Source organism: Lutjanus erythropterus, chromosome 10 (genome assembly GCF_056507025.1).
Source record: "Lutjanus erythropterus isolate fLutEry1 chromosome 10, fLutEry1.hap2, whole genome shotgun sequence".
Lineage (NCBI taxonomy): Eukaryota > Metazoa > Chordata > Actinopteri > Lutjaniformes > Lutjanidae > Lutjanus > Lutjanus erythropterus.
In genome coordinates this window covers 32,551,108-32,573,374 of record NC_139326.1, presented here as the reverse complement: position 1 = coordinate 32,573,374, position 22,267 = coordinate 32,551,108, and the positions used below count along the sequence as shown (strand labels likewise).

Below are 22,267 nucleotides of genomic sequence, written 5' to 3'. Positions count from 1 at the left end.
TTACTTCACTGATAATTATTAATTGTGAACAGAACTCCCTCTGCACAGACAGTATAAACGATCAGGTGCTGGTCGGCTGCAGAAACATCTTTGACGAAATATCAAAATAAACCACCGCACACTGAGCTGACTTTACTTTGACTTCATTAAGAGCGAACAAATGTTTCGCCTGTGGCATCTTCAGGTATTTCTGCCCGCAGAACCTGAAGTTGCCACAGGCAGAACACATTGTTCGCCCTTAATTAAGTCACAGTTTAGTCAGCTCAATGTACAGTTTATTATTAAACATTATTCATGTTTACTAATTATTAGATATTCTATAATTCACATTGCTTGAACTATTTTTGTTATCTGTGCAACAATAAAAAATTGACTAATGTGATCAGAATGAAATTATCATCTTCTGTAAACTGTAGCACAAAATATAATATTTATTTTATATTACACAAACTAATAATAAAGAATCATAAATGATAGCTTTACTAATACTTAGTAAACAGTACTTGTTATAATTTCATTGTTTGTTTACAGTAAAATAATAAATAATTGACCAAATTTAATTGACTATAAATTTACCATTTATTAAACCTACTGCAAGGATGAAAGACAAGCAACAAATGTATGACATTAGGTCCAAACTTTATTCCGTACATTTTAAACCATGAATGTTCATTTTCATTTTTTTGCACGCCTAAAACTCTACTTGTTTTGTATACAAGAGTCTAAGAAAAACAACTGCACAACACCACAAGGTTGACAGAGAAAGTCCTTTTGCCGCCCACTAAAAAGTGTCCTTCTGTTCTGTCCGGGGCTGGTCCAGTTTGTGACTTGGAAGTCTTTTAATAATTCCATCATTATTTCATTGATAATATAAACATGTGTTAATCCAAGTTTCTCTCCGTTTCACCAGTATCGTCTGCTCCCTCCGTGTGATCTCTTCATTAGGGTGCTGTGTGCTGCTTTGCATAGATTGCAGATGATCCTTCTAGGCCCCCTTACAACACCCTCCCGTCATACTCAAACCCATCAATTGGCCAGGCTTGTCTGTTGCCAAGATATTCAACAAGGGAGGTGATTCCCCGTGTTTCATTTAATTTTGTTTTTCTAGAAATGATTAAAAAGACTAATAAATTTACACAGTAATTTTGCAGCGAAGGAATATCAACAAGTTATTTACATCAGTTTTCTTTACAGAGACTGAACAAAGACCTCATAATATATATTTATCTGCATATCTCAAAGGCAAAATGAACAAAAACAAATCGGTAATGTAACATTGTACATTGTCATTGTTGAGGATATCCTGGTACCATGAGGTTAAATTACTGAAGGTTGAAACCAAAATCCAGTCTTTACAGTGGGTCATAATGGATATGTCTCACAATCAACTGGGATAAATATTGTAAAAGGCGTGACTAATGCACAAAATACATAAAATTCATAGAAATGATATCTATACATGGAACAAGGATAGGAAATGTACAAACTCATTTCAGGACCTCTCTTTTCGCACAAAGCTGAAAAAAGGTATTGGATTAATATATTAATAATTATCAAATATTTAAGTCGGATATAAACATACACATATCTGTGTTCTCTTTGCCGACATTATTCAACCTCCAGTCCACTAAAAATAAAGTCATGGCATGTGCTTCATCAGCCTGACACACCTTTACTTTGTACAATCATACCCTTTCCCTTAGGGAGTGTTGCTCCTCTCTTTTGAGGAGCAGTGCATTTTGTTCAGAAGGTTTCAGATTGGGGGAGTGCGTCAAGTAAGACTTTGTGCACTTTAAGAAGCTACCGAGCCTCTACCTCTTTGGGGTTGCGAGAAGGGGAGTAGTCCCGAGGGTCCTGGGTGGTGGTGAGGGGGGTAGTCCTCCTGGGTGAGGCTGGCCTGGCACTGCCGGCTGGCACGAGGGGCGGGGGCGCACTGAGTGCGGCAGTGGGGGGTGTTCTGTTCAGAGGGCCGTTGTGTCCTGTGGAGGGGCTGAGTCTGGGGTAGGGCATGCCGCCTAAGTGGGGCATGAAGGGGGGCATGTGGGGGAGATGGCCCTCCATGGGGGACTGGTGCAGCTGATGGAGGCGTGCTCTGTCCAGCTCCTCCCTCAGGTGGAGGCGCTCCCGCTCCTCTGCCTGCTGTCGCATCCTCTCGTGCTCCCTGCGCACCTCCAACAGGTGCTCGTGGTGGGAGTAGTCGTGAGCCTCCCTCTCGCGGTACGCTCGCTCCTGCTCGTACACGCTGGGGAAGCGATGTCCCTGCTCCGCCCTGAGCTGGAAGTCCATGCGCCGCTGCAGGTCCAGGCTGCGGTACGCCTCTCTGAGTGGGTCCCAGGGGAAGGCGGGGTGGGGCAGGCGCTCTCTCCCTGCCAGGGGGCTCACTCCCATGAAAGGAGCCATGCGAGCCCGGTCAAGCACATTGAGGCTGCCCATCTGTGGCATGGCGCTCATGGAGAGAGGCAGGGAGTGCGCCATGGGGACGCCATGCAGGCCCGGCGCTGGGATGTCACTGCTGCGTGGTGAGGGAAGAGGGGGCTGCTGGGACAGAGGTGGGTGGTGGTGGTGTGGGTTGACAGACTGGCTGATATGAGGAGGAAGAACTTGAGCTGGCGGCTGGGGGGCAGGCTCGGAGCTCACCACCATGACCTCCTGCTCCTCCTTCCTCTCCTCCTTAATCTTCATGTCATTTTTGACCTTGTGGAGGAGCTCCGGAGGTGGGGGCTCTTTCCTCTCACTGTCCTTGAGTGTAGGTGGGGGCCCACCTGCCATCTTCATGCCCTGCTCATTGATCACTGCCTTGGAGTACGGAGACGGAGAACGCTGAGCGGGTTTGATGGAGTCTTCGGAGGATCTCCTTTCCAGCATCTCCTTGCTAGGTGACCGGCTCTCCTTCACCTTCATGTCGGCCAGCGTGGAAGATTCTCTGTGGCGCTCCAGTAGCTCCTTCTCCGCCTCACGGACCCGGTCCACGCTGCCGCTGTGATGTCGACCCGAATCACCAGAGTTTTGGCTGTTGGAGCGAATCAGGCTGCTGATCTGGTAGCTGACAGGTGCGGAGGCTGGAGATGAACGGTTGGAGTGGCGGTTACGATCCACAGAATCCCTGTAATAACATAATAAAGCAGTTTAGATGGTGCCAGTTAAAAGAAACATCATGTAGGTGGTTTGTATTTAGGTATGATTCACCTGGATTATATTTCCACCATAAAATCAGATTTATAACTCTGCTCTTATTTTTTTCTGATAATGATCACTGCCTTTAAACATTTTGTGAGAACATCAGCCAAAGAGATCCTCCTTAATAATGTTTGACCGATCACTTCTCTCACAGCTGTTTGTTGCATGTTTGATTTGTGTCTGTTATTTCAGTTTCCATGGATATTACTAATGGACTGGAGAGATGTCAGTATTTTGTGTTTTGTCCTTGTGTTTTGTTTTTTCCCAAGATAATTTGATCATCTTGTGTATGTGGTAATGCCAGCTGGAAAAGAGATCATTATTGTGGCTTGTGTCTTTACAGTTGTGTTTTGAGTAGTTAGGTGAATAGTTTTGTTGTGCATGTATGCAAAAATTAACAATTTCAGTTCTTTACATTTTATAAGATACCCTATACAGAACAAATAAATATAGGGGGAATCACATAATGTTGGAAACAACACAGTGAGGTCCTGGGTCAAATGTTGAATTGTGATGACAGCAAAATATATAGTGAGGCCCATCTAAAAAAAATCAATGTTAGTGTAAGTGTATATATATAAGCTAAATACCAATATGTCCTAACCAACCAAACTCCATGGGCAAAATCTGTAGTTCTACATAGCTGAACACAGGAGTTTCTGGTCCACCACCACCACCTTGATCTCTTAGTTTGTTTGTGTTGTGTGATTTGGTGTTATAAAAGCATAGTTTGGATTGACCAAAGTCTCACAGTAACACAAACAAACTAAGAGATAGAGGCAGCAGTAGACGAGCAACTCCTGTGTTCTGTGCGGTAAAATGACTGAATACACCTATGGAGTTTGGCTGGTTTGAGAGAGCAATATTTGGCTTATATAAAAATGGTTTCCTGTTAGAAAAGGCAAAGTAAAGTGGTGGTAAAAACATTCTAAATACTGTGTCCACTTACACTGACAGTTTTTTTTAAGATGGGCCTTCATTTAAGTGGCTAAAATACTTTTTGTTGCGTACCCTGTCCACAGGACTACACTGCTTAGCTCTTTGCCTCTCCAGACTGGAGGTGTGTTGACTGACATCTACTACGTCGCTAATACACTGACTATGGATAAATACCTCATACAACCCCACATCAAATATTCCAACTACCTCTTTAAATTAAAAGCTAATATACAATAAAATCCTGAAATAATAATCCATAAAAAGGTTCATTTGCATCTGTCACAAACTCACCTGTCTTTATCCTTTTCCTCTTTTCCAATGGACGCGTCTCTTTTCTCTCGTTCCCTCTCCCTCTCTCTTTCTCTTTCTCTTTCCCGTTCTCGCTCCCTCTCCCTCTCATGGCTGTTGGCGGAGCTGCTCCTCTCGGCGTCTGCAGTTTTGGGCCACTGTGGCGGGGTGGGGAACGACGGCGGGGTGCGCCGAAGCCTGTTCCAGGTGTCGTGGTGGGGGCTGCCAAACGTGGGCAGTCCTCCTGGCCCCTCCTTGGTGCCAAACATATTGTTGGACCCTGGAGGGAAGGGACGAGACAGGCGTGGGACCCACTGTAAGTTAATTGGGCACAAAACCTTCTTGAAGACACATAAAGATGAGAAAGACTCAACAACAAAAGCTGCTTTTGTCTTTGTCTCTGGAGGTTCTCTCACTGAAGCTGTTTGAAAGAGTTAGAGGTTAATGGCTCCCCCCACCAGAGAAAAAAAACTACTCATTTGCTTTTGGACTAAAGGGCTTTCCCCCCTCCCTCCCTTTTTTTTTGAACTGGATGAACAGGGGAGACTCACTTGCCCTCTAGAGTTGAGGGCTGTGAAAAGCCAAGGGAGACCTTAGCATTCCACAGCATGTCTGTTCCAATCACATCCATTTTCACAACAGGGTGACCGATTTGGCACACAGAAATAGGAGGGATGAAGAGAAAGAGAGAAAGGCGAAGAGAGGAGGATGCAGGGGGAAAAGAGAAAAGCCCTCCGTGGTGGTGCAGAAGGGGCTTGTCAAATAATTAATTGATGAACTGCCACCAAACAGCAGACCTGAGAGTGCCTGTTGGCAGCAGCGCAGCCAGATTAAAGCCAGGCTGTTGGGGACATGGTTGGTGGATGAAGTGGAGGCAGGGAGGAGGTGGTGTGTTGTACTGCCTAGTCGGGCTTCCCTGGGCTATGGCTGTTTTGACACAGAAACTAGAGCTAAGTGTCGTGATTTTTTTTTTTTTTTTTGCCTCCCCTCCTGGCTCTCCCTGTGGTCTAACGCTGCCCTGCTCTGTTCTGTCACCGGCCACAGGGGCCAGATTGAAGGGGGGAGCGGTGGAGGAGGAGAGGGGGCCAGCGCTTACCAAGCGAGGGGTTGCCTAATCCTCCGAAGGCACTGCTTGAAAGGTTGCCGAGGCCGCCAAAGGAACTGGAGCGACTGAAAGGATCTGTAAAATGCCAAACAGGGATTAGCAAAAGGAAGGGGGGGCTGGCTAGCGGTGCTCACCCCAACACCAACCCGTTCCACTCGGCTTTTCTCTTACAAGCGAGTTTTTTTTTTTTTTTTTAGCGCTGCCACCCTAGCTCTCTCTGCCTGGTAATCCTGCAGTAGCCAGGTCACTTGGATGCTGGACTCACTGCCACTGACTGGAGTGGAGTGTCCCTGACCCTGCTGGGGCTCGTGGAACAACACTGCCTGATGGGGAAATTAGTTTTGAGTTGTTGGAGCTGAGATGGAAATAGACTGTGGTGGGGCAAGGGAGCTAGAGGCTGTAAAAATTAGGCTAGACAGACCACAATGATTTAAACTGGAGAATCAGTGTCTGATGGGCTCAACTGCCGCAGACTAGAGCTGCCAAATTTATAGGAAAAGCGCAAATATTTACCCTGAGAAAGTCAGTGAACAGCATTCATCAACTGTTAATTTGCAGTTCCATTTTAATTCAGCAAAATCCATCAGGAAATGCAGAACTTATCAACAGATTAGGCTTTAAGGATTTTCAGCTCGGGGGTTTGTTAATATATCAGAAAAGACAACAATTGAGAAATCTCCTCTGCCTCACACATGAATTCCCCGGACAGAAAAAAAAAATTGTTCACTAAGTCTTCCTCCTCAGTGCACCGTGTATTCATAAGCACAAAATGGATTGACTCAAGGGCTTATTCCATGAAATCAGCTCGCCACTCTGAACCCAAATAGTGTCTCAGATAGAATAGAATGGTGGAAAGTAAATGAATGCATATATAAATAGTTAAATGCAAATAAATCCAGCAACATTAACTACCTTCCATTACTCCTAAGACTTGCAAAGATCAACTTTGCAAGCAAATAGAATATATAGCTCATATATCCTTGTGCACTGCATATGGGTGAGAGCAACCTACCCGAGGACTTTTTGGGTGAAAACAACCACTTTGACTGGTGGTCAATACAAATTTTAAGGTCTTTGCCATTTTAAATGCATATAAAAATAAAACTGTAGCACTGTCTAGCTGGAGGAGCCAAAATCCTATGGCTGAGCAACAGTCATCATTGTTACATAGAAACATTAAAAGACAAAGGGGTCCTTTCAGTCTGCCTCCATCAAAATGGATGAACCTGACATACAGCTACTTTATTGAATCTTCAGGTAATGTATGTCAGACATTTTTTATATTGTTAAGACACTTTATTTTGCTATTTTGCTACTTGAACCATTCTAAAAGCAGGTGTTTTATGGTAAGGCAATGTTTTTTCACAGTAAAACCTTTAGTTCTGCCATTACTAAGACTCTTTTCAGATTCACTTCAATCAACAACACATTGGCACAGATGTAATTTACTCAGTAACACCATTAACTAACCTGTGATGAAGTGTTTGTCACAGACACACATGCTGACTGGCTGCTTTTACAGCACCTATTTTCACCAGGCATGGTTGTGAGATGTAACATGTGGCTGCTCTCATCCATAGGTACATGTTTAATAAGCCCAGACAGGGTTACTGAGGATTTTATGCATCATACTGTCGGATTATATGGTGACTACACTCTCCATTACCATGAACTTTGAGTTTACTTAAGAAGTACCCCGACCAACTGTCTACAGTGACCAGCTGGACTCCATATTAACCTTTAAATGAACCTGAGGTGAAACCTAGAATTAACTACACTTCAAATCACACCCTGGTGACTTGTAATGTGTTTTAAACATGAGTGCAAAAGAGAGAGAGAGGCTGAGAGAAAGAAGAGGAGATTAATGTATTAAAAAAATTGAATGTGGGGTTACTTACACTTACCTGCCAAATGGCTAGGAGGCAGGAAGCCACTGGGGTGGGGGGCGGGGCCATATGGAGAGGGAGCTGGGTGGCCGGAGCCTATCAGAGCAGAGAGGACGTAACAGCTATTATTACCCAATCAGACAGTCACAAATTCAAGCTATGCAGAGAAATATCAGTATACTCCATCAAAAACAGTCACAATTCCATGGAAGCACATCTCTGCCAATTTGAGAAAGATCATTTAAATTATTAAAATAAAAAACTTTCTCAAAACAGTGACTCAGTATTGCAATGCAATGGCTTAGTATTGTGTATATTTAATACAATATTAAAAAAAAAAAACGCAACTTGAATAATATATTATATATATAATATATAAATAATATAAATAAATGCTTATGAATAAATTCTGATTGATTGACCATGGTTACGCATTTCCAAACAGTGCGAAGTGATGTGATACACACTGAGCAGTATGTACAAAAATAATCATACTAGTTCTGATTTACACAAAAGGATGCTGAACACATTTTGGGTATATAACGTTTAGTATGTGATTTCAGACACAACATAAGTAATGAGTAATCTTAAAATAATGAGACTTTTGCTTTTGATTGATTTTTTGACTATTTTGAGAAAGTTGGTCATTATTTTGGGGTTTCTCATAATGATCTGAAGGATCTTTTTTTTTTTTTATTGTATTGGCAGAAAAGGACTTCCATGCAATCCGGATCCCTGTAGTTAACCACAACAAAAAATGTAAATGTGAGCATTTAACAACACGTATTTTTCTGCAACAGCATCAGAATATACCTGTTGCATATACATGCAAGCCAGAGGAGTTTAGAGACGGCTGAGTAATTCCATCGAGCAAATTAGCAATTGACACTTTCCTTTTATTTCAGCCGTTGCATGTTTGTGTGTGAGTCTATGGCTGGTTATTGAGGTCACTTCCTGACTGTGCAACAAGCTGGCCTCTTTCACAAAACACTGTTACCATCACCCATATTCCATGAATTGTTAATGAAAGGACCAATTACAGGAGTGCCTCTGACACGCCACTGCATAATTACCAGTCAAAGGCCGTTCGCCTCTCTGTTGCCCTCCAACGCAGGGCAAATCAGTCAATTACCTAACCGAGAGTCATCCATATTCATAGACATATCTGACTCCCTTTACTGGCAAAACATTTGCTACAAAAGCACTATAATTAAGTGAACATTACATGAAAGGAGGGAAAAAAAATTATGCCATTTTCATTACAGTGGTGGTGGAACCATTTGGAAATGTGGCTATAAATGCTCATTAGCATAAGGACAAATCTGGCATTGGCTGGCTTTAGAAAGAGGATGATTTGAGTATTCTGACTGATTTATTTCGGACGGTGCAGTTCATCACCCTGCAATGGATTCTGGGAAACCCTACTGACCTGTGGAAGAGAAGAGGGGTCGTGCCAGGTCATGAGGGTAAGGGAACCCTGGGAAGACTCCTGGAGCTGGGGGTCGACTGAACAGGTCCAGCTTCCCATTCATGTCAAGTTTGTGAGGGTCCAGCTGCATTTGCTATAGTTGAGAGAGGGACAGAAAAGGAGAGGGAGACAGAAAAATTAGGTCGGTGGACAACAAACATTTCCGACAGCAGAGTGAGGGGGATTTACCATCAGCTACACTGGGTGAGAGATCAGAGGAAGACAGATACGTCAACAAAGGCTCCATGTCTCCAATTCTGGCCAACTGTGTTATAACAAACATATGTAAGCTGATTAGGGATGCTAAATCCTTGGTAACGGGGTTCAAGGCCCAGGAAGAACTGACACCACTGGGCTAGTGGCATTAGCAGAGGATCTCCATGGCAAGGCCACACCATCCTCTGTCAGTGAGAGGAGTACGAATTTTTTTTTTGTCTTGATGCACATGTTGCATTTTGGTAATTACAATTATCACTTCAACAACCAATTCAGTCACAGAGTGATATAAATCAGTGTTTCCCAACCTTTTTTCCTTGGAGCCCCCCCAACGTCTAGCTAAGAAAAGCTGACCCACCCCAGCCCAGATTTTTGTATTAAATTTGATTTTAGTTAACATGTGCAAATCTAATTTTGACAATCTCAGAGAAGACAAAGCCTTGGGGACCACCTATGATTTTTGGTGCCCAGACCCCAGGTTGGGAACCAATGATATAAATGATGCACTTCATGATCCACCCCCTTCTCTTTCGGCAATGCAAGTCACGCACAGAGCCATTTGCTTTGAAAGTTTAACATTCCTAAGGCCCTTTTCCACACACATATGTGCTGGCTTGGCTTGACTTCATGTTGTGTCTTTTAACTGATCTGCACTTGTCTTTGGTCAAACGGCTGTAAAACAGTGGATAAATATATTTTATCTCCTATAAATTCTGAACAGTAAAAGTCACTCATTGTTTTGTTATTTAAAAACTTTTATTATGAAGCAGTAAATCTGGAAATGTTTTGTTTTCATCAGCAGTAACTTCACAAGACTCCTATCTAGCTGCATGAGAACATAAAACAGTAAAATAAAGCAGATACCTGAAAGTACAAACAGCGATGCAGCACAGAAAATAAATGTCAAACTACAGAGTTTCAGCTAAAAGTTACTAAAGTCCTAAAAGCTGAACACAGAGATGTTTAAAAACGCCTTTCTCTCTGCTCTCCCGCACAGCTGTCCTGAACACACGCTTGTTTGAGGGGGAGAGGGGGGCTGTCACAGGTTGGCTGTGGGCAAGATATCGCCGCAACCAGCTCGGGTTCAAATCAGCACTGCATTGTTTGACTTGGCACAGCCAAGAGGGTCAATGGTAAGGCCTTATTTCTCTGTTTTTGAGAGTGAAGTACAGTGAAGTCTTAGAGAACACTTTACAAGTGGAGCACAATTTCTGATGGATTTTCTATCATATTAACAGCCTTCTGTTTCTGTTTTTGTAATCTGCCTCATCCCACCCACATGGTCCTTCTGAATCCAGTAACCCGATTACAGATTGTTTTTAAGGTAAATATCTAATTATGACATGATCAGCCCTACTTACTCCATTACTGGTTTTACATGACAGCAAGATTCCTGCAAGACATGATTATCCGTCTCACGCACCTTCATTTTCTGCTGGTGGTGGTAGATCTGCCATGCGATCTGGACATGCACTGCGCACCACTTGCCAGGTTTCTAAAAATTTAGAGAGAAACTGAGGTTAGCCGGCTGGCTTTGATATAAGGAGCTAAAAATGGATTCTGGCATTGAGATTTTTCTGGCCAAACTACAAAGTGGGAACTCGTCAGAATTTCCAACCAGGCAACGGATTAAGAAAATCTAACCCTGACTTTAGCCCAATAAGAGACCTCAAAGCTAACCTTAAATGCAGCCAAAAGCCTGCATTTTCTTGATCACGAATTGGTGAAGAATTAGCAGTTTTAGACTTTGTGGCCTGGCCAGAGAGATGAAACATTTCACACAATATGGACAAGGCAACCACTTACCCTAACAGATGTCCTGAATGGATCTGTTATCTGTATGGACAAACAGACAATTATTATCACTAACAACAAAGATAAAGAGCCAAAATGTGTTCTGTTCAGTTCTGCAGAGCTCAGGAATCAGCTCCAATCACAGTGGGACTTTCCATTCTAACAAATACATGCCCTTACATTAAGGCACTTTGCCTGTAATCATAGAGATACATGTGGACAAATACTGAGTGTCAATGCAATTACTCGCATTCACATCTCTCTGAGACACACACTGTACTGAATGTATGGCACATGTTTGGCTTTCACCAGAGGGAGTGGAGCAGGAATAGAGTGGCTTGGCCTGATGCTTACCCGTGGATCCTTCTGTAGGAGTGTGTGAGGTACTGCTCCAGGACGTGCCGCTACATCGATGGGATTAGATGCCTAATGGAGAGAGACAATGAGAAAAAAATACATGGTGATCAACCAGATCTATAGTAGGTACATTTATAGATTAGAGAAATACAGAAACAACAGCTTACACAAAACTTTAGGAGGAGGTATTTTGAAGTCATAAGCCTCAGAATAAAAAGGAATAGCTTTGTTTAAAGGGGAAATATGTAGGACTCGTGTTCAGAAATGAGTACTACAGTCCTAATAGGGAGTTGCAGCCATAGATGGTATATTAAATGGCTTCAATCCCTATTTAACATATGATCTATGGCTCCCCGCTCTTTTATGTGCAACGTTATAATTGGAGAATAACAAGCCAATGGCTTACACTGTCCTACAAAGTATGTTGATCAGCTGTTTATATCTGTCAGGTGTCTGTTGATGTAAGATTAAGCCCATCATCCAAAAAACAAACACATACTGCTGTGAAAATACACAGTATGGAGTTGGAGTTCAATGACTGCCTGCCCTGCTGCCACCAGACTCCATTAACACATTGCTCAATTCAACCGTTATAAATATCTGCTCATTCTAAAAGATTATTAATGATTTCTTACAACTCATAAACAGACACTATCTTATTCAGCGAACATTCAGTATTAATTTAGACTCTAAAAATAGTTGTTCTGCTCAAGAATAGAAATTTCAAAGGGGAACATGCTGGCTGAAGCCAGTATTTCAATTTAAGAGAATGCCTTGGAATAACTATTATAATACAAGGTTTCATTCCCATTACCTTTATGTCTTCACATAAATACATTACTATGATTTAATGTTGATGTCAGTGGCATGGAAACAAGGAAAACTCTCAAGCTAGCGATGCCAGCATCACTCTCACTTTACATTCCCATTCAGTAGCACTGTAGCTCACTAATCCTCAATGACTGCCACTATACGGCTGACGTCAGTAGATAAAACTGCAATGATGCTTCAGGCACTGAGCCACGCCAGAGTAACACATCTCTGATCTCTCCCATCTCCTCTTTAAGTCTTTGGAGCGCAAGTGCCTAGATCAGCCCTATTAATCCATCTCTACTGTACATCAGGGATAGGAAGACCCTGCAGCGTGACCCAGGTCACCAGGCCCCAACAAACAAACACACAGGCTCCTCTCCTAGAATACTTAGCAGGGGCTTTGGACGTGTAAGACTGTTCCTTGAACCATCTGGAGGGCCCTTTGACAAAAGGGCCCCTGCATGACAGAGCCCCCTGGGAATAGGGCCAGCGGATTTAGGCCAGCTTTGATTGGTGGCTTACACCGGGTCACAGCCGCTGGGCATCTGCCAGACAGACTCACATCCTCCCGCCCCTTCCCGTCCCTCACATCCCCACCGCCCCCGCATCTTCTCTCCTTCACTCTCCTCAGCAGACAGACATCGCTTTCTTATCTCTGGCACGGCCTGTCATGGCTCAGGTCAGTATGCAGCCTTGACCCTGGCTCAGGTCCAGTCAAGTCTGACTCTCTTTTAGAGTATTTTAGATGGATTTATGGATTTAAATGGGATGGGGTGATTAGGATCCTGTTTCACATCTTCAGTGTACAGACCTTTGAGAAATTAAAGTAACTGTAGTGTGTAAACAAAATTTTCTGTTTCTGTTATTTCTTCTTTGGCTATACCCTTCAAGATATTTCAGTGGCTTTTTCCAATATGACTAGCCTTATAAATGATTTATTAATGGTTTATAATTATGTTACTAATTAGTGAATTAAAAAGTGACCTGTTGCTTGTGCAGTAATTGGATCTTGCCAAATAGTGTTATAACTCATTTGTTTACTAATGAGTTATAAAGTGCATACAACCTAATTAATAACCTAATTGTAAACCATTTATAGTAATAAGACTAATGGCACTAATATTTCTTTTAAGACACTTATATTAAAACTACAGCAGTATCTCTTGTTACTAATCCCCCAGAAGAGTTGCTTTAATATGAAAGAACCTACAGAAACTTTCATTGAGGCACATGGCTCAGAGTTACAGGCATTTTTTATGTTAAGATGCCGACTGTATTCTCAGCATGAACCTGTTGCTGCTGTTTACATTCCCCCAGACACAAATTTAAAAAATGCACCACAGGATTACTACTCTCTGGGTGTATATTTGTAGAAGTATACATGCATACAAATAATTAATTATTATATTTTATTTTAATTCCATTCTAAATTAAAACATTCATATGTTTATATGTGCATATACCATGAAGGGGCTACAACTTCAGTTTCATTGTGACTAATTAAACACTTTGTTTCCTTTATATAGTATATTACTCATTTGATTTTACCAATTCCATGCAGCATCTATATATAATTCATTTCATTAATATCCTGTGGTGACCCATGGAAAGTCTTGGTACTTTTTATATAAAGTTGGGCATTTACATTGCTTCTTTACAGCGATGAAAGGTGACTCTTCTTGAGACTAAAAGAGTCAACTTGCAATTTATTTATTTTTTTGTGTGTGCTCTAAGTGAGTTTGTATTATTTATTTTGTCCTGGCTCTGTCTGCTTGTAGCTCATGGGTCGAGGGTGGGGATGTGGGGCTGACCTTGGGCTGGAAGGCTCCTTGCAGCGAGCTGAAGGGTCCTGAGTGTGGGAGCAGCGGGGGCATGCCTGGCATGGTGGGGGGGTAGGAGGGGAAGAACTGGGGAGAAAAGAGGAGGATGGGAGACACAAAAAGACACAAAACAAAATCATACAGAGATAACGTACAGGACCCAAGCATATGCACACACACAAAACCACAGCCACAATAAATGCTCTCACGGCAACATTCAAATATGTCAAATATTTGATTTGCCAAATGCAAATAACAAATTTAAATTCAAAAGACAAAAAGAAACTCACATTTGAATGTCTGATGAACGGATTGTCCAGTTTGGGGGTGTATTTGTCGAACTGAAAGCGAGAAGGAGAGAAAAGAATTAGGAAACACGAGTCCACAAAAGGATCCACTTTGCTAAAATCCTTCATGCAAAAGCCCCTTTTAATAATTACGTCTCATTATTTGTACATCACAAAAGCAAAACACATGATCAACATCTGTAACTGGTAATAAGCAGGTTTTGATCCAGAATAATAAGCCCTGGAGTAAAGCAGCTGGCTTGCAGCAGTCATGGGTTTACTTAAACTGCATGGTCAGATAGGCAGTTAAATTACTAACAATACGACCGCTTTAGCAGACTGCCAAGATGAAGACAGCCTGCATGATTTTCCAATTGAGCATACAGACATTGGGCGTGGAGGCCCGGCTTGGGAATCAGACCATTTTAAAACCAGACCAGTTGTTTCTATTCACTGGAAAATTTGTAGAAATGTGAATCTAATTGCTTTTGACTGCTATGGCTTTTTTTTTTTTTTTTTTACAACAAGCCCTGATGGTATAGATGTGAGGGGAGTATGTGACAGACATATAGCTTGTTTTGAGTGTTAGAAAACTAGACTTCAAAGAGATTTAGTCAAAAAACAAGCCAATTCTCTGCGCATAAAAAACATGGAAAGAATAAATGGGGTTTTTCTTGTGTCTGTCTTTTATAATTTAAGTGAATTTGCAACGGTTAGGAGCTAATTCAGGACATCTCTGCATGATATAACCTTGACATGCTGAATTGATGTGAGGAAACCTTTTCAGTGGTGTAGCCTATGTCTACCAGAATGTTCCCAGCTGGAATTTGCCTTATAAAAACTATGTTGTCATATGAAAAAATGTTTCTGATCATGTCCTGAACACATGGGAATCCAGTCAGTAAGCTGAGAAGGAGTGGAGGGAGGGAGAATGCTGCCCCACGTATGAATGGGGACTTTGTATGTCTGTTCGTGAGCCAATACTGGCTCTCTATTTTGAAACAGGCTAATTACAAGTGACAGTAACTTATTCCTATTCCGCAAATACACAAACCATTTGCAGGTACTTTTTGCGAGTGTTTTCACAAAGCTTTCTTGGCAGGCGCCGACGTTTTTGGGTTTACATAAAACAGGGAAAATGAGTGGGTATGAATCAGTGTTTCTGTGCGCGCGTGTGTGGCGACACGGGTGGTTGAGATAGAGGAGGGGGGAGTGGGTATAGGGTTGGAGATGTGGGGGTTTGGGGTCAGGGGCCCCTCTGGTGAAGCAGGGCCATTCACATCTGTGCACAAAATGGCCGCGGCTGCAGCGCTGGTGTTGGCGGCCTTGTTTGTGGGCGATAATGGGCTCAAATCAAAGACAGACGGCCTACTGAGAGGAAACGCCGCGCCAGCTTCCGAGCTCATTAAACAGCTCCTCTGCATTTCTGAAGGCGCGGCCTGTTTAATGTCTGACACTGGGAGAGGGAATTTGGCCGCTTTACGGCCTTGTAAAAAAAAAAAAAAAGAAAAAGAAAAAACAAAAACTCTTGCCCTTGTAATTTATGGCGCCTGTCACAGTTTTATAGTAAACAGCTTTGGCTAATTAAAGCTTAATATTTCATCTTATAACAATTAAGGACATTCCTTGTCCAAAGAGATGACAGGGGCAAAGTGGGGCGGGGTAGGAAAGACACTCAGTGCTGCCATTTGGCAAGCCAGCTGCTTGAGGGCGTCGAACAATAAACAAAAATAGAGGCTTCATAATTTCATTAATTACAGCCATTAGCTGAGTACTGTTACATAGCTGAAATGACATGGTGTGTCTAGAGAGCAGGAGAAAATAAGAGACAGAGAGGCTGCACGACTGGGCCACACTTGGTTTGCCTTTTCATGACAATACAGTAAAAACAACCACAACATCATCATTACTCCTGCCTCTCTGAGCAAGCAGCAAAAGGAAGAAAAACAGCATTATTATAGAGGGTAGGGAGGGAAGGAGGGAGGGAGTGGAGAAGGCATAAGTTAAGTAACAACAGTTTCAATTAAAAGGAAAATAAAAACAGCATAAGACATTAATGGCAAATTCCAATGTAACAACACAACAAGAGAAGGGGGTATGTACATCACGGGCTGCATTATGCCAGCATTAGCGAGATGAGGAAAATCGCCTCTTTCATCTTCAAAGACGGGGCTGTGTCCTGTATATAATTCCTACCATGTCAGGAACGAACAGCAGCCCAGATAACGGCGCAGCCTCTATTCTTATCTGAGACTGTGTCATAAATACCAGAGTTTTGATTTCTAATGTACAGGATGGGGATAATCTTGCCTTAATGGGACCACAGGCTCTTAATCAGAGGTCACGACACGTGGATCAGATCTATTAGACTAATGCCAGACAGCTACAAATGTCTGTAAATTGCTGTGCATTTGAAATGATGGATGAATAGTCACAACCTTTTTTGCTCTGGACTAATCTGCTGCCAGTGTCCCAGACTTGATGGCAGTCAATGCACGGAAGCAATTACGAACATTATCAAAACAGTTTTGCAGTGATGTCATCCCCCTCATCCGCAATGAAGTAATCTGACCGACTGCGAGGCTTTGAAATTGTCATTGGCAAGTGTGGTAGCTGTTGAGTTGTGCGCACTCACACACAAACGTGGCAGGGAACTTGCACACAAATATACACATGTCAGCAGGAATCGTTCATAGGCATACACACACACAGATCTGTTTGACGGCGCCTTTGTTGCTCTTTCTGAACAGGCAAATGAAAACATTCAAAACAATTTAAAACACATCCATATGCAAACAATTGAAAAGCCTGCCTTCAGGCAACTCCACTTTTTTGATCCTCGGCAAACACTGAACACTGAAATCTATGTCAAAGTTGAGAAGAAGGTGAATAATGTAAATTAAATTTGGTAACGCTGGCCTTTCTGGCAGAAGTGTGCGCACATCCAGAAAAAAATATTCAGGTGCAAGACCAAAAATATTCCTTGAGGGCACAAAAGAGAAAAGTCTGCAAAATGTAGGCTCTTTACCACCAACTAAGCTCTGGTTCTTGAACCGGTGCCATTCAAGAGCCTTAGAACCTTGCAGTTATCTAGTGATCCAACCTACAGTTCCATCGGTTTTGAACGGAACCACTATAATCAAGGATATAAATAACAGAAGGTGTTGCACAATGCACAACAACCTATAGAATATGACAAGCCCACTTTGGTTCCCGAGAAAAATCTGCTATTTTTTTGTTCCAGTTGGGCACCAACTTTCCAGCCAGTTTATTCTTGGTGGAAATGCTCATGCTCCTATGTTAGACTCCAAATAAATATTTTAAGTCTGTTTTCTGGGACATTCTCTTAAAGGTAATGAGCCCCGAGGAAGATCTTGTAGATCAAAACTTTACTTTTTAAGAGAATGTCCCACAAATGTCCTAAAAAAGATATTTATGTGGAGTCTAACAGTGTCCACACTTTTCTCCTTTTGCTGTGTTTGGTAGATATGCCACAACTCAGAAAATGAAAAGCATATTATGGATGTACAGTTTTATAACTAATTCCACTATGGATGAAAAAGTCACAAGGCATGACAAAGCATGTCCCTGGTCGGATTTGACCAACTAGCACATATCTGGACAAACTTGTAGACATAGTAATGTGTGTTTTGTGTGTGCGTGTGTGTGTGTGTGCGTGTGTGTGTGTGTGTGTGAAGGGGGTGGTAGCCAGTGGGTCATATCTGCCCAGCATTTGTTCTGGCCATGATGCTCCCAACTTCTCATCAGCTCTCAGACTTCAGCAGCAGAAATCAAAGAGCAAAATTCAAACTGAATCAGTGTCATATTATTTTTTTGAAGGGTGGGGGTTCCTACAGCTACGGGACGTATTCGGTGTATTTCGGGAGTAAAGAAAAAAAGGGAGGAATCGACTGAAGAGGAGATCGGGAGGGGGTGACAGGTGGGTGGGAAGTTACGGGAGCTTTTTTGTTACTTATCCTCACATTTCTGGCTTGGGTACGCACCATGGGAGGTGCGGTGGGCGGGGTGAGGATGGCGGCCGGGGGCAGACTGGCGGGGAAGGGCGTGAAGGTGTGCTGGTGGGTGTGTTGGTGCTGGTGCATGTGCTGGTGTTGGTGAAACTCGGCCCTCAGGAGCGACACGGGGGCCAGCGGGGAGGCGGACGGCCCCCGGCCCCGCTCCGAACTCTGAACCAGGAAGCGGTTGTTCAGCTCCTGCCTCAGGAGGTCATGCTCTGCAAGAAAGGAGAGCGAGGAAAACCAAAAAAAAAAAAAAAAAAAAAAAGAAAGAAAAAAAAGGGGGTGGGGAGAGGGAAGGGGGGGACACAAGAAAAAAAAAAGGCACGGGCGCCCAGTCAGTCTTCACAACAAGGGTAGAAGAGAAGAAAGAAAATAGTCACCTGGCATTCTCTGTTTCTCCAGCTCATGCTGTGAGGGTTTTCTACGTGGGGACTCATTGGTGGTGGTAAGAGAGTTGCCTGTGACAATGTGCCAATCAGAATCCCCGAATGAGGCTGGCAATACATGATTGGTTGGTTGAATGATATCAACAGGCTGGTATCTAAAGACAAGAGAGAACCAAGAGTCATCCCAGCAGAAAACACACACACTCTTGCCCTCTATTAGAAAGTCAAAATGCACAACTGGCATATTTATGACATATTTTGGAGACACCCATCATCGCTGGAGACATTTGTTTCCTTCTATTGCAGCATGAAATTGCTTGTTTTGATTAAATCGTCGAACATATTATCAAATCGTTACAAAGAACACATTGTTGGCAAGAGAAAACATAATTCTGGTTGTTGAGGTTGCATCAGATTGCTGACTGAGTGCACCATTTTTCAACGCGTGACTGTTAAAGTGCTGCTTTCAGTGCGCTGAAGATGTCTCCAGCTGTGATGGCTGTCCAGTTGTTAGCTGACATTTTCCAGTGGTGAATCCAAGCCCTTGTACAGTGACCTCATCACCCTTTTCAAATCTAAGCTACTATAAATACAGTCCATCTTAGCAATTGATGTATGATGTTCTCCACCAGTGAAAATAAAACCTAACATTACAGCATGTGACTTGAGGGAGAGGCAGCAGACTCTGCTTTCTTCAATTAAATCTGATTTATTTCTAGTCTGTGCTGCACCAGGGTGATTCGCTTTTGTTTCAAATTACTGATGAGGTTATTTGTAGTATCTGTAGCTGCTGTTGCACAAACTGGACTGCATTCCTGATTTTTACAGCCAGACTTTTTAGCTCTCTAATTGGTTTACTGTCTTGGTACTAGCTTTAGTATCTCATGTGCCACATGCATTACATCAGTAAAGGAGGAAATAAACCTACACACATAATGAAAATACACAGTATCACAAGATAAATATGTGAAAAGATGTAATAAATGAGCACTTACCAGTTCAGCAAATCTTATATGAACACTTGACATGTTCAGCACCATATCACACATATTTGGTGATATTAGTTGAAGAATTGTCAACTAATTATTATAGGTTGAAGACTAGTCACCCAGTTAGTATTCATTTGCACTCTAGAATTCTATGCATATATCAATATTTTTTTTTTCTTAGATTTGTAACTGTAACATGCACTGTAAAAACAAAAAAGGTTGAGAAAAGCTGCAAAGCCTTGGGTTTAATCACCTGAGGGTTAATTTGTTGTTTAAACTTGGGTTAAGAAGTTCAGTTGTTTCAACTGCTATCTTAAGTTTGTCAAACTTAACACTACTATTCAGATCTACTCATGTATTTAAGTTAAGGAAACAGTTACATTTGATGAGCTGGAAACTGTGTTCTAGATGTAAAGCATGTATCAACAGCACTGCAGAAAAATCTGTATTGGGGGCTGTTTGTCTCATCAAAATAAGAAAACACTGTAGGTTTGAATCCACCAGCTGTCAAGACAACTTGATATATTTTGAAATATAAGTAGTTTACATATATATGTGGCATGTATAAGTTGTCAGTTCATCAAAGGAAATAATTTAACTTATCGTAAGTAAATGTGTATTTCTGAACAGTAATGTTAAAGTTTGACAAACTAAAGATAGCACTTTGAGTGAACTTCTTAACTTAAGTTGACACAACAAATTGGCGTTCAGTTGAGTAAACTCAAAAGGCTTTACAGCTGGTTGCTTTACTTTAAAGTTTTCTCAACTTTTGTTTTTTTACAGTGTACAGTAGATCTGTGCGGTCAAGTCTCATATAACTGAACATAAAACACACCTTGGAATAAAAAATGGTCATTTGACTAGACAAACTGTTACCACAGTTTGTGTTCTGAGTGTATCTTCATACTATTACACAACAATATTCAAATGTGCAGCTACATGTGTTATGAAAATACTTCAAAAGTCTAAAAACATTGTACCAATGACACTTCTTGTATTGAAATATTGGAAATATGTTCAATAAATACTACCACTGTTTCCAGATATTTTGTCAAAAAACTAACACTCTTGGTCCTTCTGAAGCGAACATGTGTCCTAAGGGTGTGCGTCTTTACTGAAGCTAACATCTAGCATGTAAGGTGCGCGGCTTTACCTGGGTAGGGGGTGCCGGCGGGGTGCCCAGGCACCACTAAACTGTTGGTTGGTAAGGTCGGTGGTGGCGGCAGTGTGGCTGGGGTTGCAAACATGGCCGGATGGCGATGGGCCGGGCTCCGTAGGGAGGAATAGTGCGAGGTAGAGAGATTAGCTATGGACAGAGGCAAGGCGGGGGCCGAGGATGGGAGCCCGCTGAGGTGGTGGTGAGGGGAGGGGGGCAAGTGCTGTTTGGGAAGACCCACTGGACTGCTGCTGTGGCTGTAGATTTAACAGGAGACAACAAGATACAATTCTCCATTAAAAGAAGAATTTAACAATTACATGTGATAACTCTGTTATATGTGTTCATTTGCTCTGTTTCTGGTAGTTTTGGTGCAGCTTTACTTATAATATGTTTGGCGCTTTGCCTTGACAACATAAGAATGATTTTCCAATAAAATGTCTTACGCTGAAAAAAAAAGTTGAGGGCAGACTCTGAGGTGAAATGTGCCATATGAACCAGAGTGCTGCTCAATGAAAACAGTAAATCTGACAGCTGGTTATTTGTGTGGTGGAAAATCAATATCCACACGAAAACAGTCAATATTGTGTCGAATAAAGTATTGTACAGAATCTTGTCACACTGGACAACATACATTATATTAATTTGGAAATTGCAGCAGTTTATTTTATTGCTTTCTCCACTAGACTGGCTATGACTGGAACATACTGAAGTGGCGGTGTCTGTAGTGTAACAGCCTGATAAGGTACAAAAGGTGAGACAATGAAAGTGAACACAGCTCCCTGGATACAGAGTTTCTGTTCCCTTATGGTTAATAAGTGACATAAAGATTTCTAGTGGTCCTATGCAGGCATATGAACACAGCATCAGTAGTCTGTGATTTCTTTTGTTGGCTGGTTTACACTGGGGCTGGGTGATATATTTTTATAATAGCCATATTGAGATATTGGGCTAGATATTGTTTTTGTTAAATTGTGATATGGCTTAAGTGTTGTCTTATCCTTTTGGTGCATTTTTGTGAAAGCACCAACAATGATATCTACAGTATTGCTGCAATATTGAAATTGAGGTATTTGGTCAAAAATATTGTGTTATTTGGTTTTGTCCATATCGCCTAGCCCTACTTTATATAGTGCCTGGTAGTTTAATCTACTGCATGTATCACATTCGGTATGGTATGTTATTTGGTTGTGCTTTGTTTCACAGTATACTAATAATGTTACAAACTGTGATTTGCATTAAATTACAAAAAGGGTACCTGGGGACACATTAAAATAGAAGTGTACTGTACTGGAAACTAAATGTTACAAAATAAAAAAATAATAATAATAATAATACACAGTAGTCAACAGTATAGTTCTGTTGCACCTTGTCGCTTACCCTCTAAAAAAGTCTAATAAGGAAGGATCTAATACTCTCCAGTAAAGAACATATTATTTTCTAGTTTTTGTCTAAATCAATACAAAGTAAAGCTAGTTACATCTAATTAGCAACCTGTAAAATAAGGTTTGACCTGTTATTTTAGAGAAAACATATCATCCACAGCCTGTCCCTGCACCTGTAAGTG

General features: G+C 41.9%; 1 protein-coding gene across 10 annotated transcripts in view; it reads right to left on the bottom strand.

The window, feature by feature from the left end:
* Nucleotides 1-622: 622 nt before the first annotated feature.
* fbrsl1 (fibrosin-like 1) overlaps nt 623-22,267 on the bottom strand; it is a 388,555-nt gene continuing 366,910 nt past the window's right edge. For 4 of the 10 annotated variants that reach the window (XM_084729055.1, XM_084729059.1, XM_084729060.1 and 1 more), the window contains 12 exons: nt 20,698-20,957; nt 18,134-18,384; nt 14,154-14,204; nt 13,855-13,950; nt 11,228-11,299; nt 10,886-10,915; nt 10,503-10,574; nt 8,825-8,957; nt 7,408-7,491; nt 5,501-5,584; nt 4,408-4,684; nt 623-3,103 (listed from right to left, as the gene is read on the bottom strand). In XM_084729055.1, the coding sequence (XP_084585181.1) occupies nt 1,801-3,103; nt 4,408-4,684; nt 5,501-5,584; nt 7,408-7,491; nt 8,825-8,957; nt 10,503-10,574; nt 10,886-10,915; nt 11,228-11,299; nt 13,855-13,950; nt 14,154-14,204; nt 18,134-18,384; nt 20,698-20,957 (2,713 nt within the window). In that variant the 3' untranslated portion in view covers nt 623-1,800. Of the gene's footprint in view, nt 3,104-4,407; nt 4,685-5,500; nt 5,585-7,407; nt 7,492-8,824; nt 8,958-10,502; nt 10,575-10,885; nt 10,916-11,227; nt 11,300-13,854; nt 13,951-14,153; nt 14,205-18,133; nt 18,385-18,549; nt 18,711-20,697; nt 20,958-22,267 lie in introns of all 10 variants that reach the window. The other 6 variants (XM_084729058.1, XM_084729066.1, XM_084729057.1 and 3 more) reach the window with 6 other exon arrangements.